Source organism: Bombus huntii, chromosome 3, assembly GCF_024542735.1.
Source record: "Bombus huntii isolate Logan2020A chromosome 3, iyBomHunt1.1, whole genome shotgun sequence".
Classification (NCBI taxonomy): domain Eukaryota; kingdom Metazoa; phylum Arthropoda; class Insecta; order Hymenoptera; family Apidae; genus Bombus; species Bombus huntii.
Window position 1 is genome coordinate 10,134,790 of NC_066240.1, and position 13,965 is coordinate 10,148,754.

The 13,965-nt window shown below is 30.9% G+C and overlaps 2 protein-coding genes across 6 annotated transcripts in view; both read left to right on the forward strand.

Moving 5' to 3' along the window:
• The first annotated feature begins 248 nt into the window (after positions 1-248).
• Positions 249-3,807, forward strand: LOC126863814 (pre-mRNA-processing factor 40 homolog A). The gene is made up of 8 exons (XM_050614379.1): positions 249-414; positions 736-964; positions 1,045-1,438; positions 1,539-1,976; positions 2,056-2,524; positions 2,597-3,232; positions 3,299-3,445; positions 3,532-3,807. Exons 1-8 carry the CDS (start codon positions 412-414, stop codon positions 3,727-3,729), a joined length of 2,514 nt encoding a protein of 837 aa, XP_050470336.1. The 5' UTR covers positions 249-411; the 3' UTR covers positions 3,730-3,807.
• Positions 3,808-5,108: 1,301 nt separating this feature from the next.
• LOC126863744 (delta-1-pyrroline-5-carboxylate dehydrogenase, mitochondrial) overlaps positions 5,109-13,965 on the forward strand; it is a 59,148-nt gene continuing 50,291 nt past the window's right edge. For 2 of the 5 annotated variants that reach the window (XM_050614211.1, XM_050614213.1), the window contains exons 1-7: positions 5,109-5,358; positions 7,155-7,368; positions 7,461-7,895; positions 8,024-8,434; positions 8,498-8,676; positions 8,751-8,939; positions 9,005-9,241. In XM_050614211.1, coding sequence (XP_050470168.1) covers positions 5,315-5,358; positions 7,155-7,368; positions 7,461-7,895; positions 8,024-8,434; positions 8,498-8,676; positions 8,751-8,939; positions 9,005-9,239 — 1,707 coding nt within the window. In that variant the 5' untranslated portion in view covers positions 5,109-5,314 and the 3' untranslated portion in view covers positions 9,240-9,241. The other 3 variants (XR_007688965.1, XM_050614210.1, XM_050614212.1) reach the window with 3 other exon arrangements.

Sequence of the window (13,965 nt, forward strand, 5' to 3'; positions counted from 1 at the left end):
AATAAATATAATCGGAAATAAAAATTATTTCAATTAGAATTGAAATATAATATACTATAGGGTGATCATATAGTTATTTATCAAAAAATATTTCAGTTTCTTATAATATTTTTAGAAATTTGAAATATAAATTGAAACGAAATATTGGATTAAAACATTAATATAATTGTCTTATTTTAGCGTAGCTTTATATACCAACTTTTAATCTATATAATGTTCACTCATTTCTTATAATCATCATATACATAAAATCTAGTTACTTTCACGCATTGGTTGAGTATAAATACAACGTGATATAGTTTACATATGAAATAGAATACTGTTGCTTATATCATTTAATTTGTAAGGAATTACAATAATTCTACTTTCAATGATTTGATTTAAAAGGAAAACATTTTCATTCTGTAGGAAATGGTATGGTATTATTGAACGTAAAATGAATGAATAAGTGACTAATAACCTTACATATTAGTTCTGTAGTTAATAAGTTTATACTTATTTATTAAACTATCTTTAAAGAGAATTTTTATAATTTAATTTACATACTCAAAATTTTAATTTTTTTTCTATTTTGTTTTGATAATATTTGAGAAAAGTACACTTAAATCAAATCTTCTGAGAATAAATTTAGAAAATAATTTTTTATAATGTATTACACATGTGTGTGATTCTATATATAGAAACATTTAATTTAATTATTTGTAAGTTTAACTTGTACATAATATTATGTTACAGGCTTCAAATGATAGTATACCTCCACCTACTGCGGTACCAGGGTTTCCACCAGCGACTCCAAATATTGCTTCCACTTTTGTACCACCTATTATGCCTACTGCACCTTTTATACCTCCTCCCAGTTTACCACCTGGTCCACCCGGTATAATGCCTCCACAGTTTTCTATACCTCCACCAGGTTTTAGTTTTCCAATTACTGCTGCTCCCCCACCTGATGCTGGAGTTATAGGTTAATACCTTTTTTGATTAAAGGATATTTTTCATTTTTTATAAGTAATGTGCTTTATTTAAATATCATTTATATTTTAGCTGCACCTCCTCAAATAACGGCACCAGGTATTCCTCCACCTGCACCTATAGCAAGTGAAGCCACATCAGGTGTTCAACCTATTGCAACAACAGAAAAAAAGACTGATTGGACTGAACATAAAGCTCCTGATGGAAGGACGTATTATTATAATAGTGCTACAAAACAATCTTTGTGGGAGAAACCAGATGAGCTAAAAACACCCAGTGAATTGCTTTTATCACAATGCCCTTGGAAAGAATATAAATCAGAGAATGGAAAAGTATATTATCATAATGTGACAACTAAGGAATCTAGGTGGACTATTCCTACAGAGCTAGAAGAACTAAAAGCAAGAATCGCAGCTGAAGAGGCTGCAGCTGCAGCTGCAGCAGTTGTTGCAAGTGCTACGAATACGTTAGTAAAAATTATATTTATTATAATTCACATATGTACATACATATGATAAAGAAGCTTTAAGGTTGTAAATGTAATTATCAATATTTTGCCTTTTCAGTATAGTTCCTGCAGGTATTCAACATTTATCTCCAAATGTTGCAATTGCGAATACATCTCAAACTAGTACACCAGAACCAGGTGGAAAATCTGCAATTGAACAAGCCATGGCTGCAACTCTTGCAGCAATAAACATTCCTACTCCACCTGCAAAGCCAGATGAAGATAGCAATTCTGCAAAAGGATCAGCAAATGATAGTCGTACCAGTACTCCTGAACCAAAAATGCAATTTAAAGATAAGAAGGAAGCAATTGAAGCATTTAAAGAATTGTTAAGAGAAAGAGATGTTCCATCAAATGCTACATGGGAACAGGCAGTGAAATTAATCCAAAGTGATCCTAGATATCCACAAATGAAAAAATTAAATGAACGTAAACAAGCATTCAACGCATATAAGACACAGAAACTTAAAGAAGAACGTGAGCAAGAAAGATTAAGGTAAGTATCATTGTGTAATATTATATAAAACTAGCATATTTTAAATAAAAAATATAAAAATAGATGTCATTTCAAACAGATTGAAGAAAGCTAAGGAAGATTTAGAACAATTTTTATTAGAAAATGATAGAATGACAAGTACAACAAAGTATTATAAATGTGAAGAAATGTTTGGTAATTTGGAAGTGTGGAGGGCTGTTGGTGATTCAGATCGCCGGGATATTTATGAGGATGTTATTTTCAATTTAGCCAAACGTGAAAAAGAAGAAGCAAAACAGTTAAAAAAGAGAAATACTAAAAGACTAGCTCAAGTTTTAGACACTATGACTGATGTTACATATAGAACTACTTGGCAAGAAGCACAAGCATTACTTTTACAACACGCAGCTTTTGCAGAAGATGCAGACTTACTAGAAATGGATAAAGAGGATGCATTACTTGTTTTTGAAAATCATATACGTCAACTAGAAAAGGATGAAGAAGAAGAGAAAGAACACGAGAAAAAACGTAGAAAAAGACAAGAACGAAAGAACAGAGACGCATTTATAGTAAGTTTTACAAAATTATGAAATTTTATATCACTTTTACTAATGTTTTCAATAAGAACAATTATTTCACAGAGTTTGTTGGATGAGCTTCATGAACAAGGAAAATTAACATCCATGTCATTGTGGGTAGAACTTTACCCAATGTTATCTGCTGATTTAAGATTTTCAGCTATGCTTGGACAATCCGGATCAACTCCACTAGATTTGTTTAAATTTTATGTCGAAGATTTGAAATCTAGATTTCATGACGAAAAGAAAATTATCAGAGAAATTCTGAAAGATAAAAATTTTGAAGTGCAAGTTAATACTACTTTTGAAGAGTTTGCTACAGTCGTATGTGAGGATCGAAAATCTGCAACATTAGATGCGGGCAATGTAAAATTAACGTACAATTTATTACTTGAAAAAGCTGAAGCCCGAGAGAAAGAACGTGTAAAGGAAGAAACCAGAAAGTTTAAGAAATTAGAAACTGGCTTTAAAAATTTACTAAAAACTCTTAATGTTGATTATCAAATGACGTGGGACGATGTAAGAAGTAAGATTGAAGAAGAACCAGATTTTAAAGCAATAACATTAGAAAGCGAGAGAGTTAGAATTTTCAAGGAATATCAACATGAACTTGAAGAAAGCTGTAGTCATCATCACATTAGAAGTAAAAAAAAGAAAACAAAAAAGGTGAAACGGAAGTCACGGTCGCGATCACATAGTGTAAGTATATTATACAATTTTAGAGTCTAAATATTTATTTTAAACAATCGTTTTATTCTATATTAGGAGTCTGAAGGTAGTGATAAAGGTTTGAAGAAAAAAAGACATAAATCAAGATCACCAAGTGTTCCTAGCAAATCGGATAGTTCCGAGTCTGATACTAGAAAATCAAAAAAGAAGAAGAGTAAAAAGAAGAGAGGTCGTAGTCATTCCGTAAGTTCAATTAATATTGCAATATAATTAACAATTTTCTAAGTTTGTTTAGATTTAAGTTTAATAATTGCACATGGTTGGTGTAGCGATCACATTCGAGACTTCCGTCTTCTGAAGAATCACCAGAAAGAAAACGAAAGGAAGAAAAACATAGAAGACCTTCTGCACATAGTGAAGGGTCTGTTACTGAAAATGCTGAACATCATGAACTTTCAGAGGATGAGTTGGAAAAACAAAGGGCACAACTATTACGTGAATTACAAATGCAGCAAGAAGACAATTGAAAAAAGTCTGCTTGCTAATAACATCTGTAATTTTAGATAATTGCAATATTAAATTAAACGTGATTTGTACATGTTGAATTATTCATTTATTTCTTTATTATATATATATATATATATATATAATATATAATATATATATAATATATAATATATATATAATATATAATATATAATATATAATATATATATATATATTATATATATTATATATATTATATATATTATATATATATTATATATATTATATATATATATATTATATATATTGATAAAATTTCTTTATAATTCATAGTAGACAAAAAGAACAAATAAAGTATGATCAGACAGAGAATCCTATGATATACAATAAATCATAAATCTATAAAAGTATATGTACCCGAAGTGAACATTTTGATTATATATTTTTTGAAAATTAAATTTTTTAATACATTGCCTTAAGACCTTGTATCTATCTTTGTGCATTTGATAAAGTATACATTAATAAAATTGTTTCGGAAACAATATATAGTAACAATGAAAATATTTTATTACATTCATTTGGTTTACATTTTGTTTAAATTTCATCAATTTCATTGATGTTACTTTGTATTGATACTATACTATATTCCATAAAAAAGAAACAAGATGTAAACCAAATGAATGTAATAAAATAATTATATATATATATATATAATAGTCCAAAATAATTATATATATATATATATAATGGACTATTTTGATCCTGCTTAAGGAGGTATATTTGGATTCATATTTAAATTAATCTATTAATATCTATATCCATATATACATATACATAATTATTTTATTACATTATTATAATGTATATAATAAAAATATTATTAGCTATCTATTAATAACTATAAATATCGAGAAAAAAATAATTTGGACTATCTTGATCCTGCTTAAGGAGGTATATTTGGATTCATATTTAAATTAATCTATTTATATCTGTATAATATCTATATAATGTAATAAAATAATTATATATATATATATAGATAGATAGATAGATATTAATAGATTAATTTAAATATGAATCCAAATATATCTTCTTAAGCAGGATCAAAATAGTCCAAATTGTTTTTTTCTCGATATTTACAGTTATTAATAGAGAGTTAATAATATTTTATATTTCGACATTTTAATACCGAAATATTTGACGATTCTTTCAATACTTTATGTATTAAATAATCTGTTACAAATTTTATGAAATATCTTTTCGGATAAAATATCTTATAAATGACAATTAATCTATAATTGTATATTTACCTATTTTTGCTGTTATACATATTTTTATTCAAGAATTAACCAACGCCCTACTTTTCGGAATCTTATTACGGCCCTGTTTCATAGTCGAATTGATGGAGGGTGGGGTATACATGGGGGGAGGTTTGGCTCACTATTTGCTCGATGGTTGCCACTGTCGAGTTTCGTAGTTTCGACAGTTCAGCATCCTAATCAGTCTTTACAGTGATTATAGAGAGATAGGTTTATTCATACCTTTGCAAAATTTTACGACGAACGTGAAGGTGTTCATGTAAAAAGTTCTAAAGGGAATATAAATCAAAAGAACCAAAAAAAGACAATGTTGAGTCTTTGCCGTCAAGCGTTAATAATTAACAGTCAAAAGTGAGTAGCCAAACGCGAAATTACTAACTAAAATTACACGTATAAACAAAACTAAAGCTTTCGTATTCTGTGTCTTGTGTATTTTATCAGATATGTTAAATCCCACTATGATATATTGATTACTTTCGCGCATTAACACACATACTATGTAATAACGATCATAAACGAAGGGGCGCGTTTATATGTAGATGTCAGCTCATTGGTGTGTTATTGGTCCTCTGATTCATTTTCTTTGTCTAAACTTCTCTGTTCACATACCTCTTCGTCTACGGAAAGGATAGACTACTTTGTGGGCTCCATCGGAATTTTCCACTATAATATGGACGTGAAAGGTGTTTTTTGGTAGTTTACCGACTATCATACTTTCGTCAATGTATTTTTGTATTTTTTTCTATTTAATTATTTTTGCGGGTCACTTTTCAATGTCCATTTTAATGCATTACTCTTGCGCTTTTTTTGTAAACCTATATTATAATATATAGAACATATTTGTAAAATTTAATAATAGCCAGATTTGTAGTATTGACTGTAAATGTGAACATAGGTACGAGGATGCGTGTAGGAAGCATGAACTTTATTATATTTATTATATATGAACGTGTCATATCACTTGTGTATATATATATATATATATATATATTAAATATATTGCGAAATGCATATATATATATATATATATATGTACGTTTTTCGATTTTAATTTGCTTTGTTGAATGATTCTTATAAAATTATTCATAAATATTCATACTTTGAGATAATCAGATTACGTGTTAACATTACTTTGAAATAATATTTTTATTCATTGTATATATGTGAGCGCCCTTGAAACATATTTTTACAGACCAATACATATGGATAGAGCAGATGGTAACATCTGCTATAACGGACGTTTGTAAATGTATAAAATACACAGCAAAATTTTATGCGGTAGCGCCAATATTCGCTTATTGATACGTAACATTTTTTAGATTACAACTATTTCTTTCCGATTTGTTTGAATTCAAAATTTTACACACAATGTATGTCATGTAATGTTTCGCGATATTTTGGAAAGGAATGTATTACTGAAAATAGTGAATCTTTATTACAAGGCCGCTTTGTATAGTTAAAACGAGCGTACCTTTATATCGATTCATTCACTTCACCCATTTAACTTATCCGCAACTTCATTGATTTAATTCAATTGGAATAATTTTCGTTATCAAATTAATGTGTAATTAGTAATGCAGCGATAACTGTAATGACATGGGTCATTGAATTTCTGTTATGTAATAATCTGACCATGAATGTCGGCTTGACACATGTAAGCAAGTTTAAAATAACATTCTTCCCTGAAAATAATTTCTCTCCTTTTTATTTATGTAAGATATATTTTTGATTTTATTTTAGACTTTAAATAAATAAAAATATTGCTTTTGTGTTATAATGCATATAGAAATAAATAATAATTTTTTATTTTTATAATTTTTGTATTATTTTCTATTACCTTTATCATTTATTAAAATAAAAGATTGATTAGAGAAAATCTTGTGCTGAAGATAACATCATGAGTTTAACTCTTACTACAAAGTACATAGATAAATATTGACAGATGGTATCAAGAAGTTAATATGTATTCTCTCTTTTAATCTTATTATGTTCTATATCAGTAAATTTAGATACGAGTACATTTATAAACATTATGAATGTATAAAAGGATATGAAAATACTTGAAAAAAATGCTAAAATTGAAATATGTTTGATTTCTTAGATTTTTATTACTTGTCATTATATATATTTCATACTTTTCTAAACAGAGTTGGTACAAGATGTTTAGGAACAATAATACCATTACCAAATCCTGCTGAATTTCCTTTGGAAAATGAACCTGTCCTTAATTATAAAAAAGGTAGCCCTGAGAGGGCAGAATTGGAAAGAGCTTTGGATAAAATGGCCAGTGATTGTGAGGAAGTACCCCTGGTTATTGGAAATGAAGAAATTAAAACAGATTTATGTAGATATCAAGTTATGGTAAGTTAACAAGTACAATAGTAAAGAACTAACATACAGTAAAAAACTAACAATAGATTATATATTAGTGACAGTTATGATATATATTTCAGCCACATAATCATAAAGCAAAGGTTGCAAAATATTATTGGGCAACACCTGATCTAGTCAAAAAGGCAATAGATGTTGCTGTAAAGGCTCAGCGTGAATGGGAAAAATGTCCATTTGAACAGCGTTTAGAAATCTGGTTGAGGGCAGCTGATTTGATGGCAACAAAATACAGACAGCAATTAAATGCTGCTACAATGCTCGGACAGAGCAAATCTGTTATTCAAGCAGAAATTGATAGTGCAGCAGAATTAATTGATTTTTTTAGAATGCATGCATATTTTGCCAAAGAGGCTTTAAAATATCAACCAATTTCAACCAATCCTAAAGTAACATTAAATTCAATGAGATATAGAGGAATGGATGGTTTTGTTGCAGCAGTATCACCATTCAACTTTACTGCCATTGGTGGTAATCTTAGCTATACACCTGCTTTAATGGTTTGCATTTTTTTTATTATTTCATTTTTATGTATCTTACTATACAAATGATTTATACACTGCAAATTCAAGTGCAGTACATGTTATACAATAAATGTATATTACAAACGTTGTATCACACATTTTAGGGTAATGCAGTACTCTGGAAGCCATCTGATACAGCTGTACTTTCTAACTGGTGGATTTTTAAGATATGTAAAGAAGCTGGTGTACCACCAGGTGTAGTCAATTTTGTTCCATGTGAAGGACCCGTTTTTGGTGACACTATAACTGCTTCACCTTATCTATCCGGGATTAATTTTACCGGATCAGTTCCCACGTTTAATCGTTTGTGGGTGCAAATTGGTAAAAATCTGGGAAAATATAGGAACTACCCCAAATTAGTAGGCGAATGTGGTGGAAAAAATTATCATTTCGTACACGCGAGTGCTGATGTAGAGTCAGTTATTAATGGGACCATACGAAGCGCTTTCGAATTTAATGGTCAAAAATGTTCAGCTTGCAGTAGAATGTATGTTCCAGAATCATTGTGGCCAAAGGTAGATTTCACACATAGTTTTGATTTCAGTCTTTTCCTATTTCAAACACTGTTATGTATATAGATAAAGGAAGGCCTTTTATCGCTTCGTGACGCACTTAAGATTGGCGACGTCAGAGATTTTACCGTGTTCACCGGAGCCGTTATAGATGCTACTGCATTTAAAAGAATTTCTGGTTACATCAAACATGCCAAAAAATCGCCTAATTTAGAAATTATCGGCGGTGGGAAATACGATGATTCGTACGTTTCATTTTACATACAATCTGTTAAATATGTATTTTCTTATTATTTTTAATTCCTTTTCTTTCCATTAGGGTTGGATACTTCATTGACCCGACAATAGTAGAAACAAAAGACCCTACAGATAAGATAATAACAGAGGAAATATTTGGGCCTGTATTAACAATATACGTTTATAAAGATTCAAACCTCGATGAAACGATGAAATTGGTAGAATCCTCGACACCTTATGCTTTAACTGGATCGATATTCTCGCAAGACGAGTAAGCATTTCATTTCGTTTTTAACATATTTGTACTTTATCTCATTATATAATGTTACCCTTCAGAAAATGGGCGAGAAGAGCTCTCGAAGAATTTAAATATACAGCTGGCAATTTCTATGTTAATGATAAATCGACAGGCTCGGTCGTTGGTCAGCAACCATTCGGTGGTAGTAGAATGTCTGGAACAAATGATAAGGCTGGCGGACCTCATTACGTTCTTCGTTGGGCATCGCCACAGTCAATCAAAGAAACATTTGTTCCTTTGCGTGAATACGATTATCCATATATGAGGTCTTAGATGTAAGTATTACTAACAGCTTGCAGTTATAACGTGAAGATACATATACTGATGCGACAGCATCTTATATTACAAATTGAAAAAGAGCAGATTTTCGGGTTGTTCGATAAGAAATAATGAAATATCTTCATGCATTTCTCTATGTGAATTCATGAAATTTGCGTATAAGGCGCTATTTGCACTCACAATGCAAGTGACATGGGCTTTGTAGGAATTTATACTATAAAGCAAACTGCTTAAACACAAAGTAATTCACGATAAAGATAGTCGACTTTAAAAAAAAGATTCAAGTATTCAGTGGTTGTTAATACATTTACCAATTGAACAGTATTTTTTTGTTTTTAATAAATGTGTTTATCGATTTGATGTTACATAGCGTACAAGGAAGACGAACATATGAATAAGTACATATTTCTAAACTACTTACAAAGTAGTCTCGACATAAGCAACATAAACGCAAGTCCACCTTAATACATATTTGCTGCCAATAGATAACACTAATGTTCTGCAAGTTGCAGCGTGTAGAGTCTATATTATTAAGATCAAATGTTTTAGTACAATAATATTTTAATATCTCAGGAATTACTATATGTGGTTGCAAACAAAGAGGCATTTTTTTTGGTCTTACATTACAGTGATACAAGAAATTTTATAACAATATTATTCAAGTATGGTGATCGAGATAAATAACATCTGACGGTGTGTTTGAAGATTGTGATGAATGCGTACTAGTTAGAAAACCATCTGCTGTGTTTTTCTGACCTTACTTTTTTATATTCTTATATAGATCATTTACAATGGTTGATATTACATTATAAACGCGCAGCAAAGAAAACATTCATTTTACTGTGTAACTTACAAGACAATATGTAGACGCGGGACGAACACAGTAAAATGCAAAAGTTACCCTTAAATCCTTACATTGTGTTGTCAAGCCTGATCGTCGATCGTTTAGGCATGTTATTGTTAATAGTGTGATTGAGATAAAGTATCTTGCAAATCGAACAATTATTAATTATTATTAATTAAATATACAATAATATGTTAGATGTTGTGGCTGATGTTACGATGTAATTTAATTTAAGTGTACCATAGCAATAAAAACACTATATAATTAGATATTTTTAATATAAATTTTTCAATTGACTCATCAGTCATCTTGATTTATCGTTGCGATCGATAGCTTTCGTTAAAAGTAATTTTACATTCCTAAAATTCCGAAATTAAAGATATGTACATAATTATTATTAGCAGTACACTTAATCATTGAATAATCTAAGGACCGCAAATAAATGCCACAGCAGGTAAATAGAATGTTCGTCTACTCCTGTATTGTCAGTTACCCTGTAATGATAATGTTGACAATAATATTGCATTCTCAAAAAATGATGATTCCACTTTTATGAATCGACGATTACGTGAATCGTTATTACAATTTAAATTATTATTATTATATTATTATAATGGCACAGATGGTAATAATTAGATATGGCCATATACTGAAATATCGACCGATTATTTCGAACTCACGTCAACAGAGTTCGCAATGACGTCAATTAACATTCACTAATATTTTCTTTGCATAAAATTTAGCTGTAACCTTAAAAACAGAATATCTTTAAAAATATTTTTCAAAAGTTTCATTCAAACATTTCTAATGCTCCTTAAAAATATTAAATAGTCATAAGACATCTGTTATACCTGTTCTTTACTTATTCTATTTTATCAACTCTTGATAGATAGACTTATATCGAGATATTTAAAGCTACAAAAGATATCAACTTTAAAGATGCACATTTAAATTCGTATTTCTTTATATAGCTGCGTTTTTATTTTGAGCTATATAATCGACAAAATTATATTTTTCAAATATTAAAATTTTTAAGCATTTTCTTCGATCTGTAATTGTAGATAAGGAAGGAACTTTATGTCTTTTAATCCCTATGCAGTTCCTGGCCATCAAATTAGGATCATTTAAAACTTTTAATTTTCTTTTCTGTTTTTAGTGATATTGAGAAGCGTGAACGAATTCTAACATTAAAGTTTATTACTTATTACGCTGTTATACATATACATGCTAGTGATTTGTATTTCTCCCCTTTATTTTCGTTATAGGCCTATAGCTCATATGCTTTCCCGTATGATCCATATGCACTGTCTTTGTGTCTGCACTATTGTGTTAAATTTCTGCGTTTTTGTCCACAGATTGAACATAAGTAAGTAGAACGTAGCATTTAAAGATGGGTATATAGATGATTTGATCATGGTCCAGACAGTTTCAATGGCATTCAAATTGACAGAATTATTCAATCATGAGTACTTTTTAGCTTAGTATCCTCGTGCCACTTTCATTACTAAGATTTCGTATTAGTATTTATGAATTGTTTCTTATTGTTGAAATTAAGAACAATTCGCCATTTATTTGATACAATATATGAGTATATGATATACATATTATAACCAGAAAAGGTTTCTACATGTAACCCGAATTCGATGACTTGGAATGTCTAAAGCAAATTTCGTATTTTTTGTGTAGACTTATCAGCTGGAGGACAAATTACCTCCTCTTCCTTCTCCTCCTCCTGCCCCCTCCCCCTCTCACGTCCTGATCGTACCATTTGCATTTTTCACAGTTCCTCGTTTCCCTTCGTTACTTGGTCGCTGGAACTTTACCTTCCGTCATTTCCACTCGACTCTCTTCGCTCCTCCCGTTCATTCCTTCTTTTTTCTCTTTCTATTTCTTTCTCTTTCACGGCACGTCGATGGCGCCGCTTTGACGAGCCCTGGAATGGGGTTGACATTGGAAGACATCGACGGAAGAAGTGGGATTCGATGGCTTAGGAGAAATCGTCGTTAATGGCTTTGCCGAAGGATTTCCTGGCGTTCTCGGTGCTTTTTTACGAGTTTTCCGGGCGCGACGATCTAAAGCGCTCACTCAAATCAAGATTTTCACCTTTTCAACGGCAGATGAGGCGGATGGCCAACCGTCCTCGCCTTGACGCGACGCCGTTTTTTCTTCATCCATCTTTCGCCGCTTTTCGTCCTCCACGATCCATCCTTTCTTTCCTTTCTCTAGTTGAGCCCTTTCAGGCCCTCTCCCCACCCCTCCTTTTTTCCGTGCTCGACTAAATGACTTGTTTTTTCGAGTTCTGCTTGGATCATCTTGTAGTGGGAGGATGAAGGTCCCGTCTTCTGCCCGGTAATCTGAAATTGACGTAATGATGATGGATGCACGGTCACGAAATTAATCGCTCCGTTTTCAATATCCTTGGCTACGGGTCCTACGTTCATCATAAGAGAGAACCGATAGTATTACTCGAAGATATCGTAGAAACGTTGAATTGCAAATGCGTGGAAATTATTGAGTAACGCGGATAAATGTATAAAATGTAAATTGAAACGGTCACTTAAATAATTATTTCGTTCGTAACAGAATCTCTTTGCTTTTATCCTTTCAAGCATATCTTTTCGTTCGATAGTAGATGTAAAATCGAAAGAGTTTCCATTCCACTCGCTCATTACCGCATATACATTGTTAAAGTTCATTCTCGAAAGCAACTGTTTGTCGGAAACAGAATGTCGTTATTATCGGCAAATATCCAACAGTGAACGAACAATGAAACCAAAGATTTAAAAAGAACAAAAGAAAATACGTTGCAAATTTATTAATTAGCGTGCAACCGACTGGTTCATTAACGGCCTCTAATGGAACACGTGTATTTGAAATTTAAGGATTTCATTGGCAACGGATACAATAGTAAATCAAGAGAATTGGATTTTTTTAAAAATCTCATCACGTAATGGTTTCAAGGTTTCAAGAATAGAAATATTTTAAACGTAAATCGTTCGAATGAAAAATACAATGAATTTTTATTTTAATTAACGACAGTTAACGCTTGCTCAAATGGAGGAGTATGTTTCGAAAATGATGATATAAGTGATCTGGAAATGACTGAGTGATTATTTGGATAATATAATTCTCGGCAAGACGTTGAGATTGGATAAAGAAAAAGCACTTGAGTTCCGTTATCAGTTCGCAGACGATGCTTATATTCTGCTCTCACGCAATATTAATCGTAGAGGAGCAACGTTTAAACATTTCATTCTACTGTTTCATACACGAAATAAAATTACCGCTCTTCCATTTTGTCTTGCATGGCTTCCTACATAATTTTCCTTTATGCAACGTCCGAGTAAACAGACAGATTTCTAACGGAAGAGTTGGTCGTTCATCCTACAGAACACTTGTTAATTGTTACATGAAGTCACATACATATAACATTTATTATCTTATATTACGTAATTATTTTATATTACAAAAAGCAAATGAAGAGAAACTTCATTTAAAAACACTTATTTAAATTTTGAAAACAAGACATTCTCTAACGAAAGCAAATTAACGCGAGAGTGACATGTCCATATGCACTCGTATTATACTAGTCTTATCTACTAGGTATACTATAGTTTAGAGATTTCATACGTAAACTAAGCAAAGTGGAAACGGTTATAATGAAATTTAAAGATAGTTTTACTTCCTATAAAATATCACACGATATACCGATCTATAAATTTATCGTTCGCTATACAAACGTTAAAATAACAAGTTTAAATTTGCCACAAACTTAACAACTCACCAAAACATCAAACTTAAAACAAAGCGTGTATCGACAAGGATGCTACGAAATACTTGGAAATAGATGGTCCGACGTTTCGTCTCACGACGAAG

Coding starts and splice junctions, on each gene's coding strand:
- LOC126863814 (XM_050614379.1), top strand. Junction 1,977..2,055: donor CGTGAGCAAGAAAGATTAAG/GTAAGTATCATT, acceptor CATTTCAAACAG/ATTGAAGAAAGCTAAGGAAG. Junction 2,525..2,596: donor AGAACAGAGACGCATTTATA/GTAAGTTTTACA, acceptor ATTATTTCACAG/AGTTTGTTGGATGAGCTTCA.